The sequence below is a fragment of the Pristis pectinata genome, chromosome 23, assembly GCF_009764475.1.
Source record: "Pristis pectinata isolate sPriPec2 chromosome 23, sPriPec2.1.pri, whole genome shotgun sequence".
NCBI classification, from domain to species: Eukaryota; Metazoa; Chordata; class Chondrichthyes; order Rhinopristiformes; family Pristidae; genus Pristis; species Pristis pectinata.
In genome coordinates this window covers 14,913,099-14,940,725 of record NC_067427.1, presented here as the reverse complement: position 1 = coordinate 14,940,725, position 27,627 = coordinate 14,913,099, and the positions used below count along the sequence as shown (strand labels likewise).

The 27,627-nt window shown below is 40.8% G+C and overlaps 1 protein-coding gene across 1 annotated transcript in view; it reads left to right on the top strand.

The window, feature by feature from the left end:
• The window catches only part of LOC127582289 (LIM/homeobox protein Lhx3-like), a 57,234-nt gene that overhangs the window by 3,087 nt on the left and 26,520 nt on the right, over positions 1–27,627 (top strand). The window contains 4 exon segments of the mRNA XM_052037467.1: positions 1,574–1,707; positions 4,634–4,711; positions 5,619–5,790; positions 8,044–8,046. Of these exon segments, the coding sequence (XP_051893427.1) occupies positions 1,574–1,707; positions 4,634–4,711; positions 5,619–5,790; positions 8,044–8,046 (387 nt within the window).

Below are 27,627 nucleotides of genomic sequence, written 5' to 3'. Positions count from 1 at the left end.
AGAAGAGAGATACTTTAAACAATGATGTTACATTCCACTGTTGTCAGATGAATCACGTGCCCAGTTTTATATTAAAAACCAACTGACAGAGAGAAACGCAGAAAGATCGCGTCAGCAATCTTTAAACTTCAGTCCTGGTGTTACAACCTTTGTTTACTGAACGCGGCCATTCATTCCAATCGGCCAACATTTCAGGAAATGGGCCAATTCTGTCATGGAAAGGTTGGTCTCTTGCAACAATGATTCGGGGATTCAACAGTGAGCACTTTTGTGTTTTGGGGATGATGGTGTTTGCCCCTCCATCTCACACAGAATGTAGCATTGATTGAAATCGATTCTACTCGCGTTTTACTGAGGCGAGCGGACAGAAAACAACCAAGTCTGGAAGTAGTGATCGCGAGTGGCTGCGTCCATTCACCACAAACGGGGGTGGGGGGACCGAACAAAGTCAAACCAGTGGAAGTGTATTCGTAAACGCATGGGTAACAATAATTCACATTTAGTTAAAGCAGTTCACGGAAACATCATCAAACACTTCCCAGTGTATTCTATGAGTTCAGGTAACATTCTCAACACTTTGTGCACTGACCTCCACTCTAACCAAAAGGAAACGCAGTCTTTCTGAACGCATGGTCTAAAATCCAGTGGTCCTCTGTAAAATATAAATACCTTCCGACACAGTGCATTCTGGCTTTACTTTCTCTTTGTGCAAGAAAATTTATATTTGCATTCTGTATAAGACCTGTTGCTTCATAGCTTTTGTTATGTATTGTGTGTGTGTGTGTGCGTGTGTGTGTGTGTGTGTGTGTGTGTACGTTCGTGTATGTGAGTGTGTGCGTGTATGCGTTCCTGTGGGGATGTGTGTGTGAGAGAGAGTTTGTGTATGTGTGTTTCTATGTGTGCCTCTGTGCATGTGCTTGTCTGTATATGTTCGTGTGTGGATGTGCGTGTGTGTGTGTGTGCGTATGTGTGTGTGTGTGCGTGTGTGTGTTTGTGTGTGTATGTGTGTGTGTGCGTGTGTGTATGTGTGTTTTTGTGTGTATGTGTGTTTGTGTGTGTATGTGTATGTGTGTGTATGTGTGTGCATATGTGTGTGTGTATGTGTGTGCGTATGTGTGTGTGCGTGTGTGTATGTGTGCGTATGTGTGTGTGTGCGTATGTGTGTGTGTGCGTGTGTGTATGTGTATGTGTGTGTTTGTGTGTGTGTGTGCGTGTGTGTGTATGTGTGTTTGTGTGTGTGTATGTGTATGTGTGTGTATGTGTGTGCATATGTGTGTGTCTATGTGTGTGTGCGTATGTGTGCGTGTGCTGTGTGCGTGTGTGTATATGTGTGTGTATGTGTGTGTGCGTGTGTGTGTGTGCGTGCGTGTGTGTATTATTAATACCGTTTTCATTCCCAACTTTGCAGTTTTAATGTGACTCGTGTTCTTACATTTCGAGCACATTGCTCGGACCTGACATGTATACCCGTGTTTCTAGTTTGCCCTCCTCTCTCGTTAGGGAAACCAACTCAGTTTCTGGTCGTCACTATCCATTAGTTCTGTTTATTTCGCCGTTATCACTTTACTCTCAGTCTCGGTGACATTATTGGATTTCACCGGGCGCCAGTTTCTTGCTGCATTATTGATGATCTAGCCCGGATCATTCCCATGCTTTCCAAGGGCACCTGCGTTATTTATCTGTCCCCACCTCCAGCATCCAGCGCATGTCAGCAGGCCGTATCCGGAATACACTGAGGGAAAAAAAAATCCCCTGCAAGGTACTTTTTGTAAACACCAAATTAGTACAGCGGAAAGAAATAGTACAACACGTTTAAATGGGCGAATTTATCAAATAAATGTCAAAAGAAGAACCATATTTTTATCGATATTTCATGAGCTATCCTCTGGTTATATGGTATCGTTAATATTAATATCAATATTTATTACGGAATAAAGTAAAACAGGTGAAAATTATTTCCCTCAGCGAGTGGTGGGGGCCTTGAACCCACCGCAGAGAGGGGCGCTGGGGGTCGAGGTCCTCAACACGTTTAAAGGCACGCGCGAATGAGCACCTGAAGGGCCGTAAACCGTGGGCGAATATCTTCCTTCTTGGCCGCAGTCCTCTGTGACATCCCCTCCCCACTGCATTTGAGTTAGTCCGATTATTACTGTTGCCGGGAATGGCATCAGTTAACAATTTCAATACCGAAAGGGTAGAATTGTCTCTTTTCTATGCAAGAAGAGAAGCGCAGTTCAGAACCGCCGGGTTCGCCTATAAACCGGACCATTTACCACCCTTCCTTGAGTGATGTGTGTAACTTTCACAGGAAGGAATTTTGGCCCCGCGGGCTTTGTGGTGGGAGGGTGATGTGTGCGCGCACAACCGACGGGGGGCGCACCCCGCTGCCAGTGAATCCGGACAACCTGTCAGGGACCAGCCTTTCAACACAAACCTGTCTGGTGCAGGATTTCTGCTGCCCGATTCGCAATCCCGGGACCAGCACCAACCATTATAAACACCAAGCTCACCATAGCAAAATAACAGATGTTTTTTTTTCAAATTAAGCAAAAGAAAATAAGCTGGAAGTGAGAGGTAAAATTAGGAAAAGTAACCAAACAAAAACGACCCCGAGTCTTAGCCAGTTCTCTAATACTCTTTTGTTTTTGGGGAAGGGGTGGGGGGGGGGGGGGGGGGGGGGGGGAGGAATATGCCGTCCTGACCAGTGCTGGGTTACATCTAAATCCTGTCCCATAATAACTGAATTGCCTGTTTTTGGCTTGACTGTTCTTTAAAGTGGTCGAACAAACCATTCGTTTCCATCGAAACACCCGTCCACGGCAACAGGAGATGGGCAAGGCATGAACTCTTGCCAGCGACGGCCATGCCCAAGCATTAATTAAATTATGTATGGGTGTGTATATAACGTATGGTTAAAAGGTGATTAACATATTTGTTATGGAAACATGAAGATAATCAATAAACCAACTTCAGTGGAAGGCAGAGAGCGATCGTACATTTTAGACTAACCCGTTCTATGTCACTTCTAGCCGATCTATTATGTAGCAAGGGATACCGCACCCGACCAAAGCCCCCATCAATAAATTCTGCGTGCCAGTAACGAGAAGGGGATTGGACATTAACCTGATAAAGGAGTTGGGGCTGTTTTTAACTTCTTTCCCCATCATTATAACATGTATGCCTTTAACGAGAAGAGCAGTATGTAAAGCTGGTATATTTATTCACATTTGATGCCAATAATTCCTGTTTTTTGATCGGAGTTGTTCTGCATAAAAATCAGGCTAGTGTGAATAATTTCAGAGATAGAGCATCGCTCAACGGTTCCTTATTCCTAAATATGGTCGTATTTAGAAGAAAGAACAACCGAGCATTTCTTTAAATATTTTTACATCATGTAGAATGTAATTTCGCAAGCCGTTTATATTTCATGATTGCTCTTGTACGGGCAAACGGACCAAAGGATTAACAATGCACTTGTGAAAGCCGGTGTTCGCGGGTTGGTGCGGATCCGAAACTTCCTTTGGAAATAAGACCTGCTGCCATCGGCGCGGTCGCATCTCCCCTATACCACAGAAAGCGATTACATAGATAATTAAACCCCACGTTCATTTTAAACCCAGTTTAATCTCTTGGAAACAGCTGTTCAAGCTTTCCACACCGGACGGTTAGAAGAATCGGTACCGTATGCCGAAAGGCCTAAGTGCAAGGATTTGTCACCATGCAGTTTAGGTTAAACCCACTTTAGGTTCGAACCCGCCGAGAAGAGATGTTTCTGCACATTATTATCATGTGCGCCTTGGCACAATGTAAGCCTTCTGTCAATATCCTTGATACTGAATTTGAACCGGAATCAAAATCCGCATCAATGTCCCTTTGATTAATTTTGTGTCTCTAGGAAGGTGGTGAGCCAACAAGTATTTTTAATTCAGCAATTCCTATGTTTCTATGCTTTAAAAAATCAACATAGTAACAAATACATTTTATTTGGTTAAAATCTGTAAGTATTGTAATTAGGATGTTAAGATCAGGTTCACTTGTTTGGAAGCTGGAAACAAAGGAAAGTTTTTTATTTGTCGTCAGAATATCATTTTCGAACTCGCTCTGGCGCCTGTTAATGCTGTACGGACATCATCAGAAATAGCCATGTCTGTAGATTTCACCTGGCGCTATTTGACCCGACATTGACACAGGTGGTGAGAACAGGTGCTCAGGGGAAATTTGCTCGGAAAGGATGCGGAGTTAGCGCGCATCCGACAAGGAGTTGTTTACCTGCAGGGATGGCTGACCGCTCTTCCATTTTCTGATTGGCTGGTACGCGAGATTGGCAGCAACCGGCGACATGACCCCACCCTTCCGCTGCCCTGATTTCTGACCATCCAATTAGTTGAGTTTTGTCGGAACTCGGTATCATCAAGAACTTTCCTGAATGGGAGAGGGCGGGGTGGCCGGGAGCGTCTCTGTGTGAGCGCTGTAAATCCCTGTTGGGTGAAAGAGCTGGGTTGGGGTTTTACAAGGGACTCGTTTCTCGCATCCTCCCCCTCTTATCCTTCTACTTTCACTTTCCGCTGTCCTCCCCAATACCCCACCCCATCATAACATAAATAGTTAAATGTAATGCGTCTTGCTTTGAAAGCGAAGTTACTCAAACCAGGATATACCACTCAGAGGATTCCGCTCGGTTTCCGTAAATCTCTGGAGGTTACTATGCAACGTAAGTCTTCTACGTCTCAAGTTTCCACGTTCGGAGAATCAGGAATCAGATATTACGGTGCTGGGATTTGTCTTGTGGAAGCTGAGGTGGATGGCGATGTGAGAGGAGTCTCTATCCCCACCCACTTTAGGCAAAGGGATAATCTCAAATCTGCAAATCAGAGGCAAGTAAATACTCATTTTTAAAACATAAAGATGGCGGTAAAACAAAATAAGGCGTCTTGGTTCTGGGCGGAAGTTTTTACAACAGATATTACAAAGGCTAGTCACAAGTGTGTGTGTGTGTGTGTGTGTGTGTGTGTGTGTGTGTGTGTGTGTGTGTGTGTGTGTGTCTAATGTGTGGACATGGGGTGCCAACCATGGAACCTCACGTTGGCTGGCAAGTTGAATTTCTTATTAAAATAGAAGAAGGCAGTTTACTTGTTTAAGTGATCCAGTAGCTAAAATAAGTATCTGGGATTGACTGAGTTCATGACTTACACGGCTTCAAGGAAATGGCTAAATAAACCACTCTTGTTCCAATTAATATCGTTTGAATAATTTAATATAGTCAGCTATAAACATTGATTTAAATAATGGTTTAAATATTTCAGCATATTTGCGTTTACGTTTATATAATTCGTTGCACTATTTATAGAGACACTTACAATAATATTTGCGTATTTTCTCATACGTCGAACCTCAATGTGCGAATACAATATGAAGGATCCTGACGTTAAGTTTGCAAGGTGTTCTCCTTAGAATTGAACGAGCTAGTTGGTTCTCCCTGTTCTGGGAATTTATTGATCCACCACAAAGTACCCCAAAATACATGAGGTGCTTCAGAATATTTTAAATTTGACTTTTGTACAAAATCCTGTTTGTGTTTTGTGCCTTTGCTTGTGTTTAACTGGGTGCTGTGTATGCAGATATCCCGCTTTGTGCCGGCTGCAATCAACACATCGTTGACAGGTTCATTCTGAAGGTTCTGGACCGTCACTGGCATGGGAAATGCTTGAAATGCAGCGACTGTCAGAAGCAACTGACTGAGAAATGCTTCAGCCGAGGAGAGAGTGTCTACTGTAAAGAGGATTTCTTCAAGTGAGTTCAGCTTATCTATCCCCTCCTACCTGCCTGTCTTTCCATCAGTTTATCAATCCGTTCACCACAATTATATATGGAAATACAAAAGGAAAGATTGGGAAATCTCAGACTGAGGCCAAAACTGAAAGCAAATAACACCTATGCCTCTAAATTGTTTGTTTTTTTTAACTACAAACACGCATCAATGGAAGCAGGTGTTATACTTGTTTCATTCAAGGTCGCTGACCAAATTTTTAATTCGTTCCAATCTGACCCACAGTATTTCAGACTCGTTTTATTTAAGTAGAAAGATTTTCAAAAAAGAGGCTGAGAAGTAATCCTCCTGAGGTATTTCTCATTTAATTTATATTTTTTAAAAAAATATATAATGCAGATCGGTCGCCGATTTGGACTGAACTGACAGCACTGAATTGGACCATACGCCTAACGCGTGCATGGTTCAGTTCAGGGACTTGCTTGTTTACTTATACATTTACATTTAGTGTAAGGGTGCTGGTGTTAGTGGGCTGTGGCTCAGTGGAATCAATCCCTCCCCCATCTCTACCCTCCCCACCTCCAACCCTGTACCCCTCGAGTCGGAAGAAAAGTTGTGGGGTCGATGCCTGCCTCGAGGACTTGGGCAGAAATCGAGACTGCTACTCGAGTTGTTTACCGCCGTACTATTAGAAGGACTGACATTCGATGAGTCATTAGGCCGAATCGGGTGGACATCAAGCATCCCATGAGACTATTTCGGGGAGGGGCGGGGAAGTTCTCGCGGGTGCCATGGTCAATATTAATCCCTCAACCTATGACCCAAACCCAGAGGACCCTGGTGGTAATCGCACTGTTTGCGGCTCTCTCTGAAAAATCATTGGCTGCAGAGTTTTCTATAATGCATAAACTCTAGATTCCCTCTACGTAGGAATTCAAAAGCACTTGACTCTAGCGCGCAACCGCCTGCCTTGATGTTTTAAAAGGTGCTCTAATGCTTTACTTAAAAAAATCCGAAACAGCCGATTTAAAATTTAACTTTAGAGTGAAAAAAGTCTTTAAAAACAACAAGACTCAAAAATTGCAAAGGAATAAATAAACTCGAGGTCTGCCGTTGGAAAAACTTAAACAGGTTTGATGCTGAAGATGTCCGATTTTTAATTTGGTAGTTTTAGCTAAAGAACTCAGCCATCAGGGATGGCCTTTCCCGAGGAAGAATAAGCGAGCCTTTCATACTAAACTGTTTAAATATTGCGTCAGATGCATCGAAAAATAAGTTTCTCTGATTTTAAAATATGGCCTCACTTGGAACAAAATGTACTTGTTTGTGAGTTACAGTTGTCTATTTTCTGTACCAGATAGAAACTAATCGCTGGCGTCGCTCTTTATACAGAATGACAATATACTATATTTATATTTGAAACGGATATTACACTTTCATGGGCGCTTACATACAGGATAAGTAACATAATGATTTTGTAAAATGATAGAAGGGGCTACTATTTATTTTGGGTCTTAAATTCGTTCTTTCCCCTTTCGGATAAAATATACCCTTACAAGATCGTTACCAAGAGTTTAGCACTCCTGCATCTTTAAATTAAATTTAGACAGCAAAACAGTTTAACAACGGTGTGAATGGACACACACACCACAGTGGCACTCACATCCAACCAAGAAACTAAGCCTCTTATTTGTCTTTATTTTTTTTTCTTATTTTTATTTTCTGATCTCGGATGATTAATATCTCTCTGCTATCTTCTTGCTTAAGCAAGAGATTGAAAGGCAAGGATTAGACCATCCAAATCCCCCAGCCGCTGAACTGGGTCATTGCACTGACGAGGCGGGCTGGACGCAAGGTGGAGTCCGGACTCCGAATCAGGTTTCAGGGGCCTTTAATGGGAGCCTTTTGTTACGACTGATGAACTAGTAAGAGGAGATTTAATACAGGACTACACCCAAAGTTTAGAATCCCGCGTAATTACGCACATATAATTAATATGTAACTTTCGTACAATGAATATAAACTATTTATTAATGGATACGTTACATTTAATTTTATAAATAATTTTTTGAGTGCTGGGAACTTTATTTTTGAACTCAATTTTTTTTAAAAAAGGACTTGGATTTTAAAATGATACGATGGTTGATGCACGATAGCCCAAACAACTAATCAAATTTTATGCCTTTTAACAAAATTAAAATCATTGACAACATTATGAATGTCTAATCAAAGAAATTGGCTTCTCCATTGAGGCAACGAAACTAATTCTCAATCAGGAGGTTGTATTAGATGAGATAGTTGGTTGGACTCAGAACTTCAGTTCAGCCCTGCCATCTCCCCATTCACTGACGAGGAGAGCCGTCCCAGTCTCCATAGCCGACCTATCGGCTATTTCATTGTCGATCAATCTCGTCAGAGGCAGTAATGTGTGTCCGTGTGCAGCCTTTTACCAAAGGAACACCTGGGCTTAAACCATGATTGAAAATGTTTCCAACAAGAACACCACCCCCCCCCCCCCCCCCCACACACACACACAACACTCAAATGCACACTTGATTCCTCTTTAATTTATAGTAATGTCCATTTACAGCGTTTTACTGTATCGAGATTATACCCTTGCAGTTTACAATTCATTGAAATTTAGGTCTTCGAAATTCTATATGGACGGTTAATTCAGATTTTGGATTAATTAAGACAATAACTAATTAAGGCAATAAATAAGGCCTTTAGAAAATCTTCCTACCGACCTGCCTCGGCGGATTGACTCTCTCACAAAGGAAACAGCATCAGTCCTAAAAATACTGCTCACGTTCCGTGCTTCGCGGCACTGCTGTAAGGTACCCCGATACAAATAAAAACAATTAATCCCTAAACGTCACTGCACTGTTAAAATATTTCGAACGGCAACACGGACAACGCCACTGCACGAAGTCATCAAATCATCAAATAAAATGGAACATATTCTGGAGCGATCATATTCCCCAGCCGATCAAATTCTGGAGCGGGCGATACTTTGGTTTCGGGCGCCAGATTCTACCCAGACAGGTCCGGACTCATCCGTCACCTATTTCCTGCCTTCTTTCAAATTTCCACTTGTTATTCTAGTTTAGAACTCCGTTGTAAATTTCCCATTGAAGAATTGCTCTGCGGACAATTCCGTGAAGCGCAGCGAGGGATTATTCTGGGAGATTTAAGAGTCCATTTCTTTGGTACCTCGTTTCATTTGTAAGCAATCCACTTTAAATTAAACTGCCATCAGAACGATTTCTTTTTTTATATAACTGACTTCAATTTTGATAATAAAGAGGCGACCAAGGTACGGCATTTCTGTAAACCCGACCCTGTAGCAACATCCTACTCCGATTCATCCAGTGTAAGATTTCGTAAGTCTTTGAGATTCGATTTTTTCTGTTAAACTTTTCCGAAGGGAACTTGCCGCAAGAGCCAGTATCCGTGCTGGGATACATGGAGTTAACGTTACAGACCTTGCGACAAGACGGGGGAAAGCAGAAAGGATCTGCTTTTATTGTTCTTCCCAGTCCTTACTTTAAACGTCCATTTTACTTACCGACCTTGTTTAAGGTGACGGTAGTCTGGGTTTATCTTATTTCCGTTCCAAGTTCTGCACATAATATTTTATATTAAATCAAAATGCCTTTTTATCCAGGGGCTATGGAAAGACTCCGAGACTCCCCGAATTACAAAACATGTAGCACGCTTTATTAACTTCCTGCATTTCCCGATCCTGCAGGATTCCAGTGCGAATAACCGTCGGGCGCGCTTCACATCACCTCTGCGCCGACTGAAATTAAGTATGACTGTACTCTTTGATTAATCATTGTCGCCACTTCTTATTATAATGCAACTGGCTGCATTCGTTTATTCGCGTTTTTTTCCCCTTGTTAGTGCATCTAATTTAAATACGACTGGTTCGCATAAACAAGCTAGAGAACTGATTTTTAACTCTTGTTGCGTCTTCATTTGGTTGCAATATATAATGAAGGAAATAATTTGAGGCCTAAACAAACCATGGGCACTGGGGTGTATGTGTAGGGGAAGGTAACAGATTACCCAGCACTACAAATACTGCACCTTTATGGACTGTATTTATTATTACCATATACTATTTACTTTCTGGGCTTCACGGGAGCAAGGAATTTCATTGCACCCTGGTGTATTTGACAATAAACTAAACTAACTAACTAACTAACTAACTAACTAACTAACTAACTAACTAACTAACTAACTAACTAACTAACTAACTAACTAACAGGAAATACAGAGTCATAGCCTAAGAAGAATTTGCATTTAAGGTAGAAACGCTCCATCGCAGCGTGAATCCCGCGCTTCATGTCAAACACACATTTATTTGCCAATATTAAGTATTTTATTTAACTGTTTAAAATATTGATAATGGGAAAAAAAAAGTGGCCAGGATACGTTTCGGCCTGAAGAAGAAGAATAAACGACAGGAGGTGTCAGAGATCAAACATATCGTTCACTCAACATACACTGAGCACATTCTACAATACAGCTCATTCTTCCTGTACACTCTGTGCACTTTGTGGGGCTGTAACCAAAATCAAATCGTTTCCGTGGTGCTATCTGCCGTGCTCTGTGTCTCAGTAGCTCAGGATATGCATGCTCCAACTATCTGGAAGAATAACGGGTTGCCCGTAACTTTCTAACAGTTGTTCCTCACACACCTAACACTTGAAATGACAAGAAGCAACGGCGGGCAGTTGGCGCAGCAGCCCGCGGCACCGGTATCTCTGAAGTAACTCTGCGCCCTGACCTTTGGTTTGGGTGGAGTGGGAGCAGGTTGTGTTTGTCGACTGAACGGCCGATTCGTGTATGTTACTCCGAATGAATAATGTGATGATATTTCGGGTGGGAACTGTGTTAACAGTTTTATTACCCTCTGATATCAAGGAGCCATCCGAACCATGAAGCGTTTCTCTCGCTCCATGGGCTCAGACACTCTCGGTTTGATATCACAGGATTTTATTTCCACGTTCTTTCACAAATTTTGCCTTCAATACAGCTGGAAGTGATTACTTTCCAGCTTCATGGTCGCAGTTAATGTTCTGCTGAAGAAAGGAAAGAATCACCCACATCCATTCTGCCACATTGCCAGAGGTAAACACCTAATGCCATCATCTCTCTGTCGCCGGTTGATTGAATTGACAGAACCCCCCGTTTCGTTTGCAACTCGTATCTGCCGCCCTTCTGCAGGCGAGGTGTGTTATGTTCACGCCTGCCGACGTTGTCCCGGTGGCTGGTAGCGGGGCTGGCCACCACGACCCTCTGAGTTGTGTGGGGAGCTCAGGGGCGCAGCGAGGTCCCCGGGCGAACGGCGGTGGGCTTCTGACTAGGAAAGGCGGTAAGTTCTGGACGTTCGGGTGGTAACTGCTGGCTGGCCTGCGGGACACCTGGCACACGTATACGCCCGGTAACGCTGTTTGTTTACAGGCAACATCTATTTGTCTAAGGTATATCGAGAACGTAAGAACATGGAGTGGTAATTCAGCTGTATACCCACGCCTGTTCTTCCATTTCATTAGATCATGGCAGACTTTTGACCCGATTCCCGGACACCTGCATATGTTCTACATTCCACATTTCCTTTGAAGAAACAAAAAGATTTAAAATTAACATTTGCCTTGGCATTGCAACCTTCACCCACCACTTATTCATACAAGTTTCCAAACTTAAATCTGGAGAGGCCGGGGTGTATTTGTTAAAATCTTTTCCTTGGTCCAAGATTCCCTCAGCGTTCCAAGGCCTTGTAGCCTTGGGATAACTTCTTCTTCCGTGTATTCTTACCAGTTAAAGACTATCTTTCCACCTGCCACTTTGATTACTTTCTGAACCTTTCCGCCACATTTTAATGATCTTATGCACTTAGATCCCAGAATTTCTTTCATCGCCACTCCCTCTTGCGTTTCCTGATTTTCTAGTTTTTTCGTTATTCTACCTGGCTTTTATATCCACATCATTCCAAGTCTTCCTGGCTGGAGAAGTGGTGCCAGTGTATTCAAGGGCTGCCAGCCTTGTACCAGTAGTTTTTCAGACAGAAAGGGCTAAACCAAGTGATTACACACAGTTGGTTTCCCTGCAGTGACGGACAGATTATTGGAACCGGTCTGAGTGACAGTATAGACCTTTGTTCAAAAGACACAGCTTAATCCAGGACAGCCGGCAGGCATTTGTAAATGGAAGGTCATGACGGAGTAACAATTGAATTTTTGAGGAGGTAACATAGAGGGTCAATAAGGGAAGTATATTTGATGTCTTCCACAAGGATTTTAGCAAGGCTTTTTTACAGGGTAGGAAAATCAAAAAGCTAGGCCAGGGGATCCAAAATTGGCTCAAAAGTAGGAAGCAACGTGTAATTGGATTATTGGGCATTTTTGTGATCAGAAGGCTGTTATCAATGGGATTTCACAGGGTTCACTTCTTGGTCCCTGACATACTATGGTATACCTTACACTGATGGAACAATGGTAGAACATTTGGACATAAGGAGCAGGAATGGGCCAATCAGCCCCTTGAACCTGTTCCACCATTCAATAAGATCATTGCTGATGCCATCTTTGTTTCAATACCACTTTTCCACACATGATTTCCTTATAGTTTAAATGTCTGCCTGTGTCTGTCAATCTCTGCCTTCAATGTATTCAGTGATTCCATCTCCACAGCTCTCTGGGGTAGAGAATGTCAGAGACACAACTCTGAGAGATGAAATTCCTCCTCATCCTTGTCTGATTTTTACAGATTGCCAATCTGAAAATGATGCATTTATCCTGACTTGCTGTTTTCCATTAATTATTCAATCCTCTATCCATCACAATACGTTAATCCCAACCCCATGCACTTGTATCTGGTGCAGTAACCTTTGTGTGGTACCATAGAACATAGAACAGTACAGCACAATACAGGCCCTTCGGCCCACAATGTTGTGCCAACCTTTAAACCTCACCTAAGACGATCTAACCCCTTCCTCCCACATATCCCCCTATTTTAAATTCCTCCATTTGCCTATCTAGTAATCTCTAGAATTTGACCAATGTACCTGCCTCCATCACTTCCCCAGGCAACGCATTCTGTGCCCCAACCACTCACCGGATAAAAAACCTTCCTCTGATATCTCCCTTGAACTTCCCACCCATTACTTTAAAGCTATGCCCTCTTGTATTAAGCATTGGTGCCCTGGGAGAGAGGCGCCGGCTGTCCACTCTATCTATTGCTCTTAATATTTTGTACACCTGTATCATGTCTCCTCTCATCCTCCTTCTCTCCAAAGAGTAAAGCCCCAGCTCCCTTAGTCCCTCCTTAGTCTATCCATCCAACACTTCCTGCAGTCCATGTTGTGGAATACTTCCTTTGCTTTGTAAACTGAAGATATTTTCCCAGTTCAAGATGGTCTTTTCCAGCCAATCTTGCCCCAGTAATGTAGGTCTGTTTCCCCTCCTCACTACTACCAGGGAAGGTGCCCCCATTTTTCACTGGAACTTGAATCTCTCTCACAACAGGAATCCTGTTTCCTTCATATTACAAGAGATGCACTTGTGACATTGCAAGGGGCATGTCATTAGCACCTCTTTTATTTGTATTGTGCTACAAGTGTCACAGATGCCCTGGTGGCTAGCTGCATGCTCAATGATTTTTCTGGCAAATCCATCTGGAGCTCAATTGCCTTCCAGTAATCCACATACACTAACATCTTCTGGTTTCCCCTTATCCATCCTGTTTGTTACATCTTCAAACAACTAACAGATCTGTCAATTTCCCTTTCATAAAACCATGTGGATTCTGCTTGGTTATCTTAAGATTTTCTAGATGTTCTGCAATTACTTCCTTAATAATTTTCCCAATGACAGACGTTAGGCTAACTGGCCCTTGGTTTCCTGACCTCAGCTCTTCTCTTTTCTGAAGTAGTAGCATTACATGTTATCTTCCAATCCCCTGCGACCCCTCCAGAATTAAGAAAGTTTCAGCAGATTACAGTCAACACATCCACTATCTCTGCCACCACTTCCTTTTAAGAACCTTTGGTAGTAGAGATCATGGGTTCATTTTTTGCGAGGTGTTGTTATAGAAGCCTTGCTGAGTTGCTGCAATGCATCTTTTAGATGGCGCACATTGCCACAAAGGTACGTGAGTGGTGAGGGGAATGAATATTTAGCTTGATGGCTTGGGTACTAAAGAATTGTTGGCAGTGTCAGATGACTTTTTTTGAATGTTATTGGAATGCACTCATCCAGGAAAATGGAGATAGTTCCAGCACTCTCCTGACTTGTGTGTCATTGTTGGTGGAAAGGCTCTGGGGAGTCAAAAGGTGAGTCAGTCCTCCAGTCTTTGACCTGCACTTGTAGCCATGGTATTTATGTGGCTTATCTAGTTAAGTTCATAGTTATGGGATGTTAATTGTAGGGATTTGTTGCTGCTAATGTTTCAAGGAGAGGAGATTGGATGCTTTCTTTTGGAGATGGTCATTGCCTGGAACTTGTGCAGGACCAACTCCATTTATCAGCTCTAACCTGTCCAATCTTGCACTTGTGATACATGGACTGTTTCATTATACTTGCGAAAGGAGCTGAAGGCTGCATATTCATCAGCAAGCATCCCTACATCTGACTCTAAGATAGAGGGAGGCCAATGGTGAAGCAGTCACGGATGCTTTGGGAAATGCTGGTGATGGTATCTATTAATTTATCTAGATATGGGATCTATTTTCTGTGCCGATTTATCTACCGTATGCGATTATCCATGTGTAAGAGATTATTTTAGCTATTTGCATACAATATAAATTAACCTATCAGAAAGTGCTCCAGAGCTGCCTGACTGGATACTGTTTCTATTTAACTGTCTAAAGTATCTTTTTATATCTCTGGATAGGGTGTCGCTTTTGTGTCTGGGTAAAGTATATCTCTATCTGGGAAACTTTCTCTTTGTCTTTGTTCAATGACTTTAGCTATCTGGCGAGAGTATTCCACTATATCCTTACGTGAATACATTATCTTTTTATCTCTCTGGTTATTGTATCTCTTATTCTGTCTGGGGTACAGTATTATTTAATCTATCTGTGTGGGTATATCTTTATAAATTTGTGTAAGGTACTTCTTTATCTGTCTGGCCCAGTACTCCTTTATTATGTGATCCAGGAGTTCCCTCTATCTGTGTTGGTCAGTTTATGATCTGTCTGATGACAGTGTCGCTTCCTATCTGGGTATGGAACCACTTTACCTATCTGTGCAGAGTACGTCTCCATCAGAAGCAAAATGTCGCTTGGATTTCTGAAATATAAGCAGGAAATGTTAGGTATTGTAGATCCAGCATGTGAAGAGAAAAACAGACTTAATGTTTCAGATTGATAATCTTTCATAAAAATTTATCCAGGTGCAGTATTTCCTTGTTTGTTTTGTAGGGTGACCATTTGTGTATCTAAATGGAACATTTCTGTCAGTCTGGATACAGATAGATTCAGAGGTAATGTCCTCAGATCTGTCTGGGCCATAAATCTTTCTGTGTGTGGACAGTATTATTTTTATCTATCTGGGTACAATATCTCTCCATCTGTCTGTTTGCAATAATCCTTAATCTGCCTGAGTGTAGAACCTCTTTTTATATCTGGTAAATTATTTCCTTATTGATTGATCTATTGGAATACAATATCTCTTTATCTGTCTGGCCTTGCTATCTCTTTATCTGTCAGCATATGTTATTTCTTTATTTGTCTGGGTTCAGTTTCCCCTTATACATCTGGGTAGAATATCTCTTCATCTATCAGAGTAACTTTTCCCTTTATCTATCTCTGTACAGTATGTCTTTATACATTGTGATAAATTTCTCTTTTTCTGGGTAAAATTTGTACTTAGGTAAAAGATTAGATTAGTTTAATGTCATATTCACCAGGTTGCTATGAAATTCCTTGCTCGCATTCCTTGCTCACAGAGTAAACAGTCTACATGGTAATAATAAATACAACAATAAATACAACGACAAGTGCAAACTAGCAGAATGGTGCAAATATTGTAGTGCAATCTAAAGTAGAGGGTAAATATTCCTTTATTTCTTTTTTATTGCCTTATGGATCAGCATCTTTTGCTTGGTAACGGTATTGCTTCATTTACCTGATTACAGTATTTATTTTCCTGCCTGGGTATGGTAGCTCATTATATGTCTGGGAAAAGTATCACTTTATATAGCTAAGGTGTCTTTTCATGTATTTTCGTGAGTTGTCTTAAAGAATGAACTAGAAATGGAGTGGACGAGAGCTCCAGTGAGGGAATCCTAGTCTTGGTATCTCAGGAACTGAAGGGATGACAACTAATGGTGGAGCCTGATATTTGAGGATGCATCAACACAGGTTATAAGTTATAAGGCTGAAGGAGATCATAGAATACAGAACAGCAAGGCACAGACAAGTTTGAAAGGAAAGATGAGTATATTATATCTCTATCTGTCTATGTAGTCTATCCCTTGTACTGTCTTTTTCTGTCTGCATACATATGGCTTCGTCAAACTGAATCAAGTATCTTTATCCATTCAGACGTGTTATCCCTTTGCCTTTCCAGGCATGGTATCACTTATAAGTCCAGGAGCAGTATCTGTCAATCTGTAGACTGTTCTGAAAATGTAACTAGCAGAGTGGTTAAGGGAGGAATCAGTAGATTTAGTATATCTGGATGTTCAAAAAACATTTGCTTGAGTGCTATAAAAAGGTTATTATTACATTATATAATGGCTCACAGGGCTGAGTTAATAGTGTTAACCTAGGAGCAACAACCCTGATGCAGGGTTTTGACATGAACGTCAACAATTCCTTTCCTCCCACAGATGCTGCTCGACCCACTGAGTTCCCCCAGCAGATTGTTTGTCGCTCCAGATTCCAGAGTCTGCAGTCTCTTGTGTTTCCAGTATTAACCTGGAGCTGGTTAAAGGGTATAACATGCACATTTGGAATAAATCGGCCATTTTTAGGTTGACGGGCTGTTTCCTGTGTGATTTCATAACGATCATACTTTCCTGACGTCATAAAGGCAGGTGGAAAATTGCGGTGTACAGAGGAAGAGAAGTGTCTGCAGTGGGACGTAGTAAGTGGGCTAGAATATAATGTGAAGTTTTGTGAGGCTATTAACTTTGGTAAAAAGGATAACAAGAGAAAAAGTGAGGAGAAATTAGTAACATTAAGTGGTGCATGAAATGCAGAAGGTTAACGTGCAGGTATAGCGAACAATTACGAAGGCAAGTGGTATGTTAGCTTCTGGTGAAAGGGGCTGTAGCACAAGGTCAAGGTAGTCTTCCTAAAGCTATACAGGGATATGACAATACCACATCTGCAGTACTTCACGTAGGTTTGATCTCTGTTGCTTAGGAAGTATTTACCTTCACAGATACTGTCCAAGCTATAATCTCTTTGAGATGAAGGGAATTACCTGTGGGAGAGATCGAGTAGAATTGATCTCGTCTCATTAGAGTTTAGAGGAACGAGGGTTGCTCACACTGAAGCATGTAGAGTATTTTGAGAAAGCTTGGCAGAGTGCTTGAGAGGCTTTGGCTGCAGTCTAAAATGAAAGGTTATATTCCCAAGATGAGGCATAATCATGTTGGACTGGGATCTGTCAGAATTTCTTCACTCAGAGGATTATGAGTTCTCTATTCCAAAAGGATGCTCAGATTGACAGGTTTTGGATACTAGGGAATGGAAGGAAAGGAGGATCATGTGGGATGAGGTAGAGATTAATCTTAATAATGGACAACATCTTTAAGGGTCTCCTCCTGTTTGTATTCCTGAGAGTTTCTCTTTATCTTTTTTTTGTCATTATCGAGCTGGGTGCATTATCTCTTAACCTTTCTGGATTTGTTCTCTCAGATTGGGTTACTAACCTCTTGGCTTTCTTTTGAAGAAGGAAAAGAGGTCTGTCGTATAAGAGTAAGGTAGTCTTCTTGCAACTATACAGGGTATGACAAGACTACACCTGGAGTACTTTCTATAGCTTTGGTTTCTGTACCTGAGGAAGAACTTACATGACTTGGATCCAATCCAGGGTATACTTACTGAGTTGATTGCAGAGACAGGGGGATTCCTTGCAGGAGAGATCAAATAGGATTGACCTTCACTCAATAATGTGCAGAAGGATGCAACTGCAGCTCATGATGTGGTCTTCTGTGCACTGGGGAGATGCTCATTCCCTGACTGCTTGTTATCCCTTCAACAATCTGGGTACTTTGTCTTTATCTCTTTGGGTAGAGTGTTAATTGGTTACCTGCAAAGAACCTTTATCTTTTGCTGTAGTATCTTTCCATCTCTCTGGGTGGAATGAATCTTTATCTGACTGCCTGATTGGGTACAGTCACTCCCTTTACTTATTTGTAGGATCCGAGCATCACTGGCAAAACCAGCATTTGTTCTCCATCCCTAATTATCCTTTAGGTGGAGTTCTGCTGCTACCTTGAACTTTCTGTTGAAGTTGCTCCCACATGCTAATGGATATTAAATTTCAGAATTTAGACCCAGCAATGATAAATGGCAATATATTTCTGAACCAGGATGGTGTATGATCTGGGGAACCTGTAGCTGGTGGTGATCACATGCACATTCTGGCCTTGTCTTTCTTAGTGGGAGAAGGCTCAGATCTGGGAGGAGCTGTTGGAATAGGCAAGTCCGATGGTGCATTTTATAGCTGATGGTACACACTGCAGCCATAGACTACTGGTGATGGAGGAAGTGAATGCTTTGGATGGTGGATGGAATCTCAATAAGCATCTGCTGTGGTTACTGGTGCTTTAAATGTTGGAAAGACTTTGGGGATTCAGGAGATAAGATGCACGCCACAGAATACCCAGGCTCTGTACTTATGGAGTTGGTTCATCAGTTGTGGCCCACCAAGGATGTTGGGAAACTTGACAGTTATAATACCATTGTCTTGAGAGAGACTCGTATACTGTGAATGTTACTTCTCATTTCTGAGTGTGGCCCTGGTCTGGCTATATGTAGGAGTTGTGACAGGTATTAAACATTGTACAATCATCAACAAACTTTGTCACTGAGGCAGCTGAAGATGGGCCTAAAACACTGCCCTGAGAGACTCCTGAGGTGATGTCCTGGGGTTGAATGATTGACCTCCACCAACCACACCTATCTTCCTCTGATGGTATTATAGCATTTACCACTGGAGTGCTTTTCTTGTTGACTTCAGTTTTAGCAGGGTTCCTTGATGCCACACTCAGTCAGGTGTTATCTATATGTCAAGGACGACTCTGGAATTCATTTCTGGGCCTTGATTATATCTGGAGCAGATGAGAAAGGGCAAAACCCAAAATGAACAACAGTGAGCAGGTTGTGGAGAGTAAATGCCTCCCAACAACACTGTCAACATCACCTTTAGTCACTTCCCTGATGACTGAGTAGATTTATTGGATGGTAATGTGGGGTTGCATTTGACCTGCTTTTTGGAGACAAGACATATCTGGGTAATTTTTCGCACTGTCAGATTGATGGAAGTTTTTTAACTGTGCTGGAATTGTTTGAATAGAGGCATGGCTGGTTCTGGAGTGTTATTCTATATCAATGTAGCCAGAATAATGCCTGGTCCCATAGTTTTTGTTGTATCTGGCACTGTTCGCTGCTTACAGCAATATCTATGGGACCAGGTATTATTCCAGTCACTGTTGGCTGTCGGTCTGTCTATTGCACGTCACCTTTTGCACTTAACTTGCATGTAGTCCTGTGTTGCAATTTTGCCAGGTTGATAACTTATTTTTACACACCTTGTACTACTTATGGTGTGCCTTTCCCCACTTATTGAACCAAGATTGTCCCCTCCCTGATAGTAACAACAGAGTGAGAGGTAAACCAGGCAACTGTACCCTGGTTGCCCTTTCCACATTCTAAGGCGACATGTTTTTCTTCAACTTTCCCTTTCTCAGTACATTTATTATTAATTTGTTACCTTGATTGAGCCATTGATCCTTTTATTACCTTTTTTTAAACCTGGCCCTCCTTGCTTTGAAAAGTTTTTATTCAATTGGTTACTTATATATTTTTTAATCTAGTTAATGATCTTGTTTGAATTACTAATTTCAGTTTTTCACTTCATGCTGACAGTTGTAATTTATCTTGGTTGCTTTATTATTTATTAAAAATTATTTTAAATAATTCTATTCTGATATATTATATTTCTTTTTGACAGCCAGCCGCACCTCTTTTCTGCTCTTCACCAAATTCCCATTTTTCACCTCTGCACTCTGTTGAAACTGCACACTGGGTGACCACTCCTCTTTCATCGTCTGGTCCATTGTCTATTTCTGTACCGTTTTGCTTATGTGAACCATTTAGAGCACGTCGTTGTCTGGATAGAGTATCTACTTATCCATCTGAGTAGAGTATTTTTCTGTCTGGGTATAGTACCGTTCAAGGTCTGTATCCTTTTATCCATGTGGGAAAAACATATTTCTATTTGTGTCTATTTATTTGTATGTATATATTTATTTATCGATTTGGATTAAAATATCTATTTATATCTTAACTCATTGATTATTTATCTCTCTGGATAAGGTGTCTCTTTATCTGTCTGGATAGAGTATATTTTTATCCAGTATCTCTTTATCTTCCTGAGCAGAGTATCTCACTGTCAATCATGATTGATGAATTCTTTATCTTACTGGGTACCTTGGCTTGATATCTGTGCATGCTCTCTCTTTATCCACCTGGGTACAGCAGCTCACCTTGTGGTTAGTGTATCCCTTATTGTATACCTGAATAACAATATTCTTCTCAGACAGGTAATGGGATACTTTACCAGACAGTCGGTGATACTGAAGATGGATAAATGGATATCTTATGCTGTCCGCAGCATCCTTTCTTTACTATTGCAAACCCAGCCCTCTCTTAGTCACCTGGGTCTGCATCATTTGTTTGATCCCTTTCCATCTTCTGCCCAACCCACTGATTATCTGCCGTCCACCCAACCTTAACATCTGCCTCATGACCCACTCATTAACTCCATTATCAGCATAGCTCCACTCCTGGACACCCTGTCTGGTTTACCTCTCCCCAACACCTCCTCCAGAATCTTCTAGTGGGAGATCATGAAATCCTGCCAAGTGAGCCTGTGAGCTTTGTGCACAGTAGGGTATTGAAGCCAGAGTGCTCCCCTTTGGTGGGCCAAGCCAAGAGTTGGTCAAAATTTGGTCTGACAAAAGTTGAGCATCCCAGATTGTTGGAGGTACAGCAACCACAGAGATGAGGACATAATCTACTTCAGTGCTTACTTATTTCAATGCAGAAGGACCTGCTTGAGCACATGCTGGCTTTCAACTGAACAATCCCATCAGTCCCATTTCCCCCTTCCTACTTTCCTGTAGCCCCGTAACAGTTACAGAAACTCTACACACTGACATAATTATTGTAAATAGATGGATAAAGAATAATTGTATGGATACAGATAAAGAAATACTTTATCCAGACAGATAAATTTTACCCAAATAATTTTAAAGTATTGGATAGATGGATAATCGATCTAGTCAAATTATATATGTATTCTTTCTTTTAACCACAGATATGTTTTCCAGGTTTGTGCAGATGGATAAGTAGACATTTTCCACAGATGAATATAATAGATTATCTGGATACATAGGTGCCCTCTTCAAATAGACTTAGGTACAGTACCCAGGTAGATACTCCAAAAAGAGAGGTAGAGAGATATTATATTTGGACAAGTAAGGAGACATTTTATCTGGGTTAGTGAAGTAATCCAATACTTACCTAGCTATATTAACCCAGATGCTCAAGGAAATACAGCATCAAACTAGATAAACAGATGCTGTTAACAGATAGATAAAGTGACGGTAACCCAGACAGGTGAAGCAGTAAGCAGAGACTAACTGTAACCATCAGATAAAGAGGTGCTATCCAGACACATAAATTCATGCTCTACTCATTTAGATATAGAAATACTGTCCCTCAACAGGTAAAGAGAAATACCCCTTTTAGAGCCAAATAGTCTCCATCTGAGTTTTTCTTTGTCTGTTTATGTATTGTATTTGGCATCAACCTGCGTAGAGTATTTTGTTACATGTCTTGTACCATATCTATTTATTGTAAGAGGTTAGTAACTAGTTACTATTACCATTTACACTCAGATTCAGTATCTACTTATGTAGATCTATTGATCTATCTGGTTAAATAATCTAATTATTCATGCACATAAAATATCTCTTTCTGGATATAATGTATTTTTATCTGCATGATTTATCTCTTTATCTGACAATACATTACCATTATCTAAATGGTAGAGTACCTCTCTATGTGCTTGGACACAATTTCTCCCTAGCTATCTGGGTATAACTTCTTTTTCTACTGTACTTTGAACTACCTCTGATCATCTAACCACAGTACTTAGTTATCTGTCTGCCATTAGTATATCTTTATCTGTTGTCTGCAGCTCCAGTCTCACCATCTGAGACCAGCAGCTCTTTATTAGATGTAGTTTTAGTTTAGGAATGGTATCTCTTTATTGAGAACAATGTCAGTTTGACTGTTTGGGTACTGTACATGTTATTGGTTTACTTTTTTGGGAACTATATCCAGTTTTTAGCTGCACTGACTTTCTCATAGCATTCCTGGATAGAGTACTCCTTGTGTCTGGATAGGGTGTCTCTTTAATTATCCCTTTAAGATATTTCAGTCTATTTGGTGTGCAGTATTTACCTGTCTGATGTTGGGAGTCTCATCACATTATCTGCTCAGGTGCAAAGTCTCAATATCTACCCTTTATTTGTCTGAATGCAATATCATGCAGGCCAAGTACTAACTGGCACTGCCTATACTTGCTGTACCTCCATGCATAGAGTCCACACTCAATTGTGCAGACTTTCAAGTAGGGAAACCGCTGCCTTTTCTCAGGAAAATCCTGGCCATCAACTGCTTAGCTGCTTTACTTGTCCAATTGCAATAGTGTATGAAGGGTGCAATTCTAAAAGAGATACAGGGATAAAAAATCTGATTGTATATGTCCATGAGTCTTTGAAGGTGGCAGAATAAGCTGAGAAAGCATTTTTAAAAATACATGTGGAGTCCTACACAGCAGCAACGGTTTGTTGAGACATTAACAGATGGTGCCATTTATGGCTGGAAAGCATGTTAAACCTCTACAAAGCAAAGGCTCAATAACAATTGAAGTATTGTCCCTAATTCTGATTTCTACTGCATAAGAAGGAAGTGAAATCCGCAGGGAAGATGCCAAAAGTGGTTCCAGGAATGAGAAATGTTACATTTGTGGATAGATGTATTGGTATTTGTATTGGTTTATTATTGTCACTTGTACCAAGGTACAGTGAAAAACGTGTCTTGCATACCATTCGTACAGATTAATTCATTACACAGTGCAGATACATTGAGTTAGTACAGAGTGCATCGAGGTAGTACAGGTAAAAACAATAACAGAGATCAGAGTAAAATATCACAGCTACAGGGAAGTGCAGTGCAGGTAGACAATAAGGTGCAAGGTCATAACAAGGTAGATTGTGAGGACAAGAGTCCATCTCATCATATAAGGGAACCGTTCAATAGTCTTATCACAGTGGGATAGAAGCTGCCCTTGAGCCTGGTTGTATGTGCCCTCAGGCTCCTGTATCTTCTGCCTGATGGAAGAGGAGAGAAGAGAGAATATCCTGGGTGGGTGGGGTCTTTAATTATGTTGGCTGCTTCACCAAGGCAGCGAGAGGTATAGACAGATTTATTCTCTTTTAAACAGAGAAGGTAAAGATGGTCTGATGGAGGAGTTCAAAATTATCCAGACTGTAGGCCAGGGAAAACCTAAACAATGGTGCTTAGAAGATATTTCTGATGATAATGTTTGGTTTAGTTTGGTGAAGAGGGTATTCCAACATTTGGCCCAGGGCCTTTCCTCCATCTCCCACCATTGTGGATATTGGAAATCAACTAAGGGAGATGGTGATGAAAGAAAATAAAAAGAAAACTTCTGATGTTGAAACTTCTGAAATAAAAATAGAAAATGCTGCAAACACTCAGCAGGTTAGACAGTGTCTGTGGAAAGATTAACAATGTTAACGTTTCAGGTTGAAGACTACGGGCCTTCTGATGAAGGGTCTTCAAGCTGAAACATTAACTCTGTTTCCCTGCTGAGCAGTTCCTGCATTTTATGTTATTATTTGAGTGAGATGGTGAAATCACAGAAAATCTGGATATGACCTCTCTACCTCCCACAGTTCAATATCACTTTATCTATTTAGATACGTCCTCTTGCTGCCAGGATGTTGTATCTTGCTATTCAAGTCAATCCTCTCTTTAACTGCTTGAGTGCAATATTCCTTTATTTTTCTGAGTATTTTCTCTACTTCAGCTGTCTGAATGCAGAATCTCTATTCTGTTCCTGCCTTTCTTTAAATCTGACTGCAGTTACTGCAGCCCTTCACTTGTCCAGTGCTGTATCCTGTTTTCTGACTGAATGGAGTTTTTTTTCTTTAACTAACCTGTCTGGATTTTGCACCTATTTCTCTACCTGCTTACAGTTTCTCTTTTTCTATCCAAATGCTTCAAGCTGTATTGAATGTTGTATTTATTTTGCAGTCTGAATGTTATTTATTTGTTTATCTGAATAGTGTATCCATATGGTGAACAGCTTAAAAACTCTCAGCTTATCAAGGTTAGCTACCTTTCATTTGTAAACAGTAATGAATACCTGATGAATACGATTGAATTTTTTGAAGGGGGGTTGCTTAAATGAACAGGAAAATGTTTATGGATGTTATTTATGTGAGCTTTCAGAAGTCATTTATCCCATAATAGAGTGTTAAATTAAAGCTCATAGAATTGAACGTAAGTTATTGACCATGTTAGAACATTATCTGAGAAGTAGGAGACAGACTAGGGATAATTAACAGTTACTGAAAATGGCAAGATGAGACTGGTGCATGTCATGAGGATTTCTCTTGGGGTTATGTCTTTTCACACTATTTATAAATGGCCTAGATAGTGGGATAGAGGTTCCAAGTTTGCTAAAGACAGAAAGAAAGGCAATATGGAAACCAGTGCAAATGGGAGCATTAAATTACGATGTTAAGTTAATAGATTCAGTGAATAGGTAAAACTGTGGCAAATAGAGTTCAATGTAGGGAAATACCTAAATGGAATAGAAAGGCAAAAAGATAGAAGTAGTGAAAGCCCGAAGATACATAAGGGTCTATGTACATGAGATAACCAAAATTACTTGTAGAGGTACAGTAAATAGTTAATATAACCAATACAATGCTGGCCTAGTTATAGAAGAGTGTGTCCAGCAGATAAAAGTTTCCATGCAGTCATACACAATCTTGACTGGACTGTACCCAAAGAACAACACTTAATTGGAAATGATATTAGTCTTGGTGGGAGGACAACACAGATTTGCCAGAATTATGACAGGACTCCTTCAAATTAAGGATAAATTATTCAAAAAAGGCCTGTGATCCCTGGAATTTAGGGTGAAGGGTGAATAAACTTCTCAGAGTGCCATGGGGAACTGACAAGGTGGATGAAATCTATATCTGTTGATTGGGGATCTAGGATCAGGAAATCGGGGGTAAAGTTAAGACAAACAGCAATCGGTGTAGGTCAATTGTTAATTTTAAACATGATGTTTTGAAGACTTTTATTAACCAAATATGTTTAAGGATATGGAAAAAAGCTAATATAAGCAGCTGGGGCACAAATCAGCTATGATAGCCTGAAGGGACAAAATGGAATTCCTTTGTGTGTATTTTCATTTTTGTCCATCTAGGTGTTGGATCTTTGTATCTGCCTATGTGCACTACCTATTTGACTGTCCAGATGGTGTATCATTTAATCTTTTATCTGGCTGCAGTAGGAATACTTTATCCAGATCCTATATCTTCTCGTGCAACAAACGATCTGTAGGAGGAACTCAGTGGGTTGAGCAGTGTTCAGCATCGATTCCTGCATCTGCAGTCTCTTGTGTCTCCTATATCTTATCCACCCAGGAGCAATATACATCTAAACATGGTGACTATGCAGTTGTAGCATTGTTGTTTGGGCACTTTGGATGTTGATTTATTATTAATTTGCAGCATGATTTAATATTGCAATTTGAGCTGTCCATCAGGGCTGTAGAAAGCAATACTTGCATATGCCAGAGATACTCAGAATAGACAAATAGTGATGTTAGTCAGGATGCAACACTAATTTGACATGAATTGGCCCTCATCAATTTCAAGATGTGTTTATACATGGTGATTTGCACTTCACAAGTGAGGGGAAGCAGAGATTGTTTTCAGGAGCAAAAAGGTAGAAGCAGTGAAGATCCAAAGATACTTAAGGGTCTATGTACATTTGATAATTAAAATTACTTGTAAAGGTAAAGAGTTCAAATGGGAAGGTGTAGGATGCTCTAAGCTTTACCCAGCAGGATGCAGGTGCTCCATTCAGAGGCCATCAACAAAAAGATGGTCATTTGAGCAGCAGCAGAGAATGTGTGACGTGTGGGAGACATCCATACTTGATTACAGAAAATTGGCAGAGTTGGTCTCAAGCATGAGTAGCATATTAAAGAGGTTTTTAGAAAGGCATTGATGGTAGAAGTGTGGAATGCAAGAGCTCAAAGTGTGTAAAATACCAGGTAATCCACAGTTATGTTGTTGTGGCAAACAGAACTCTGCACAGTATTGGAAGGATGTGTGAACAGCAGAGCAGATACAAAGGAGGATCTTGTCAAGGCTGGAAAATTTTTGTTATGATAAAAGATTAGCTAGTCTGGAATAGAGGAAGCTCAGATTTATTTGAGATGTGTTAAATCATGAAAGACCCAGGGAGAGTGAATATGAAAGGCTTTTTTCTGTGCTGACATGTTCCATGATGACAAAAACTTCCTCTCCCTGTAGGAACAATATCCAGAGCATCATGATGGCTGGTGTTTGGTACCCAGAATAATCGTTATTTTAATAGACAAGCAATACAAAGTTGGAAATACAATTCCAAATCCTACTGTCGTAGGTAGAAATTTAACTTCAATTAATTTCAGTTTATTGTTCTAAATTTAATGTAATTGGTATTATTGTAAAAACCCAGCTGGTCCACTGGTGTTCTTTGGAGATGGAAGTCTATAATATTATATGTGACTCCAAACCCACAGCAGCATGGTTGACTTTTATCTGCCCTCTGACATGGCCAAGCAAACTGTTCAATTCAGGGGTAGTCATGGCAACAAATTTGCCTGGAATGTCCTTGTCCTGTGGATAAAAAATATTGTCATAACTATTCTATCTAGTTTCTCTATCTGACTTCAGTATGTCTGTTCAGGTGTTGTGTCTGTTTAGCGTAACGGTTAGTCTGACACTATTACAGCGCCAGTGATCAGGGTTCAATTCTGGCCACGGTCTGTAAGGAGTTTGTACGTTCTCCCCGTGACTGCGTGTGTTTCGTCCGGGTGCTCCGGTTTCCTCCTACATTCCAAAGACATACGGGTCGGGTAACATGGGTTTAAATGGGCGGTGCGGACTCGTTGGGCTGGAAGGGCCTGTTACCATGCTGTATAAATAAGTTTTTGTTTAAAGATCTGTAGGAGTATTTTATTATATGTATCCTTCTTTGATTTCTGAATCTGGTTACAGTATCTATTTTCAATCTGGGTATTTACCTATTTATCTATCAGGATTCCATAGCCATTTATGTATCAGAGTACCCTGTCCATTTAACTAACCGGAGAGAATATCAATTTTTCGTTATACACCTGAGAGTTATCTATCTGAGTACAACATCTATAGATCTCTCAGGATATTTTATAAATCTATCTTTCTGTAATAATACTCTTTAACTATTTGGATGTGGTATCCATCAG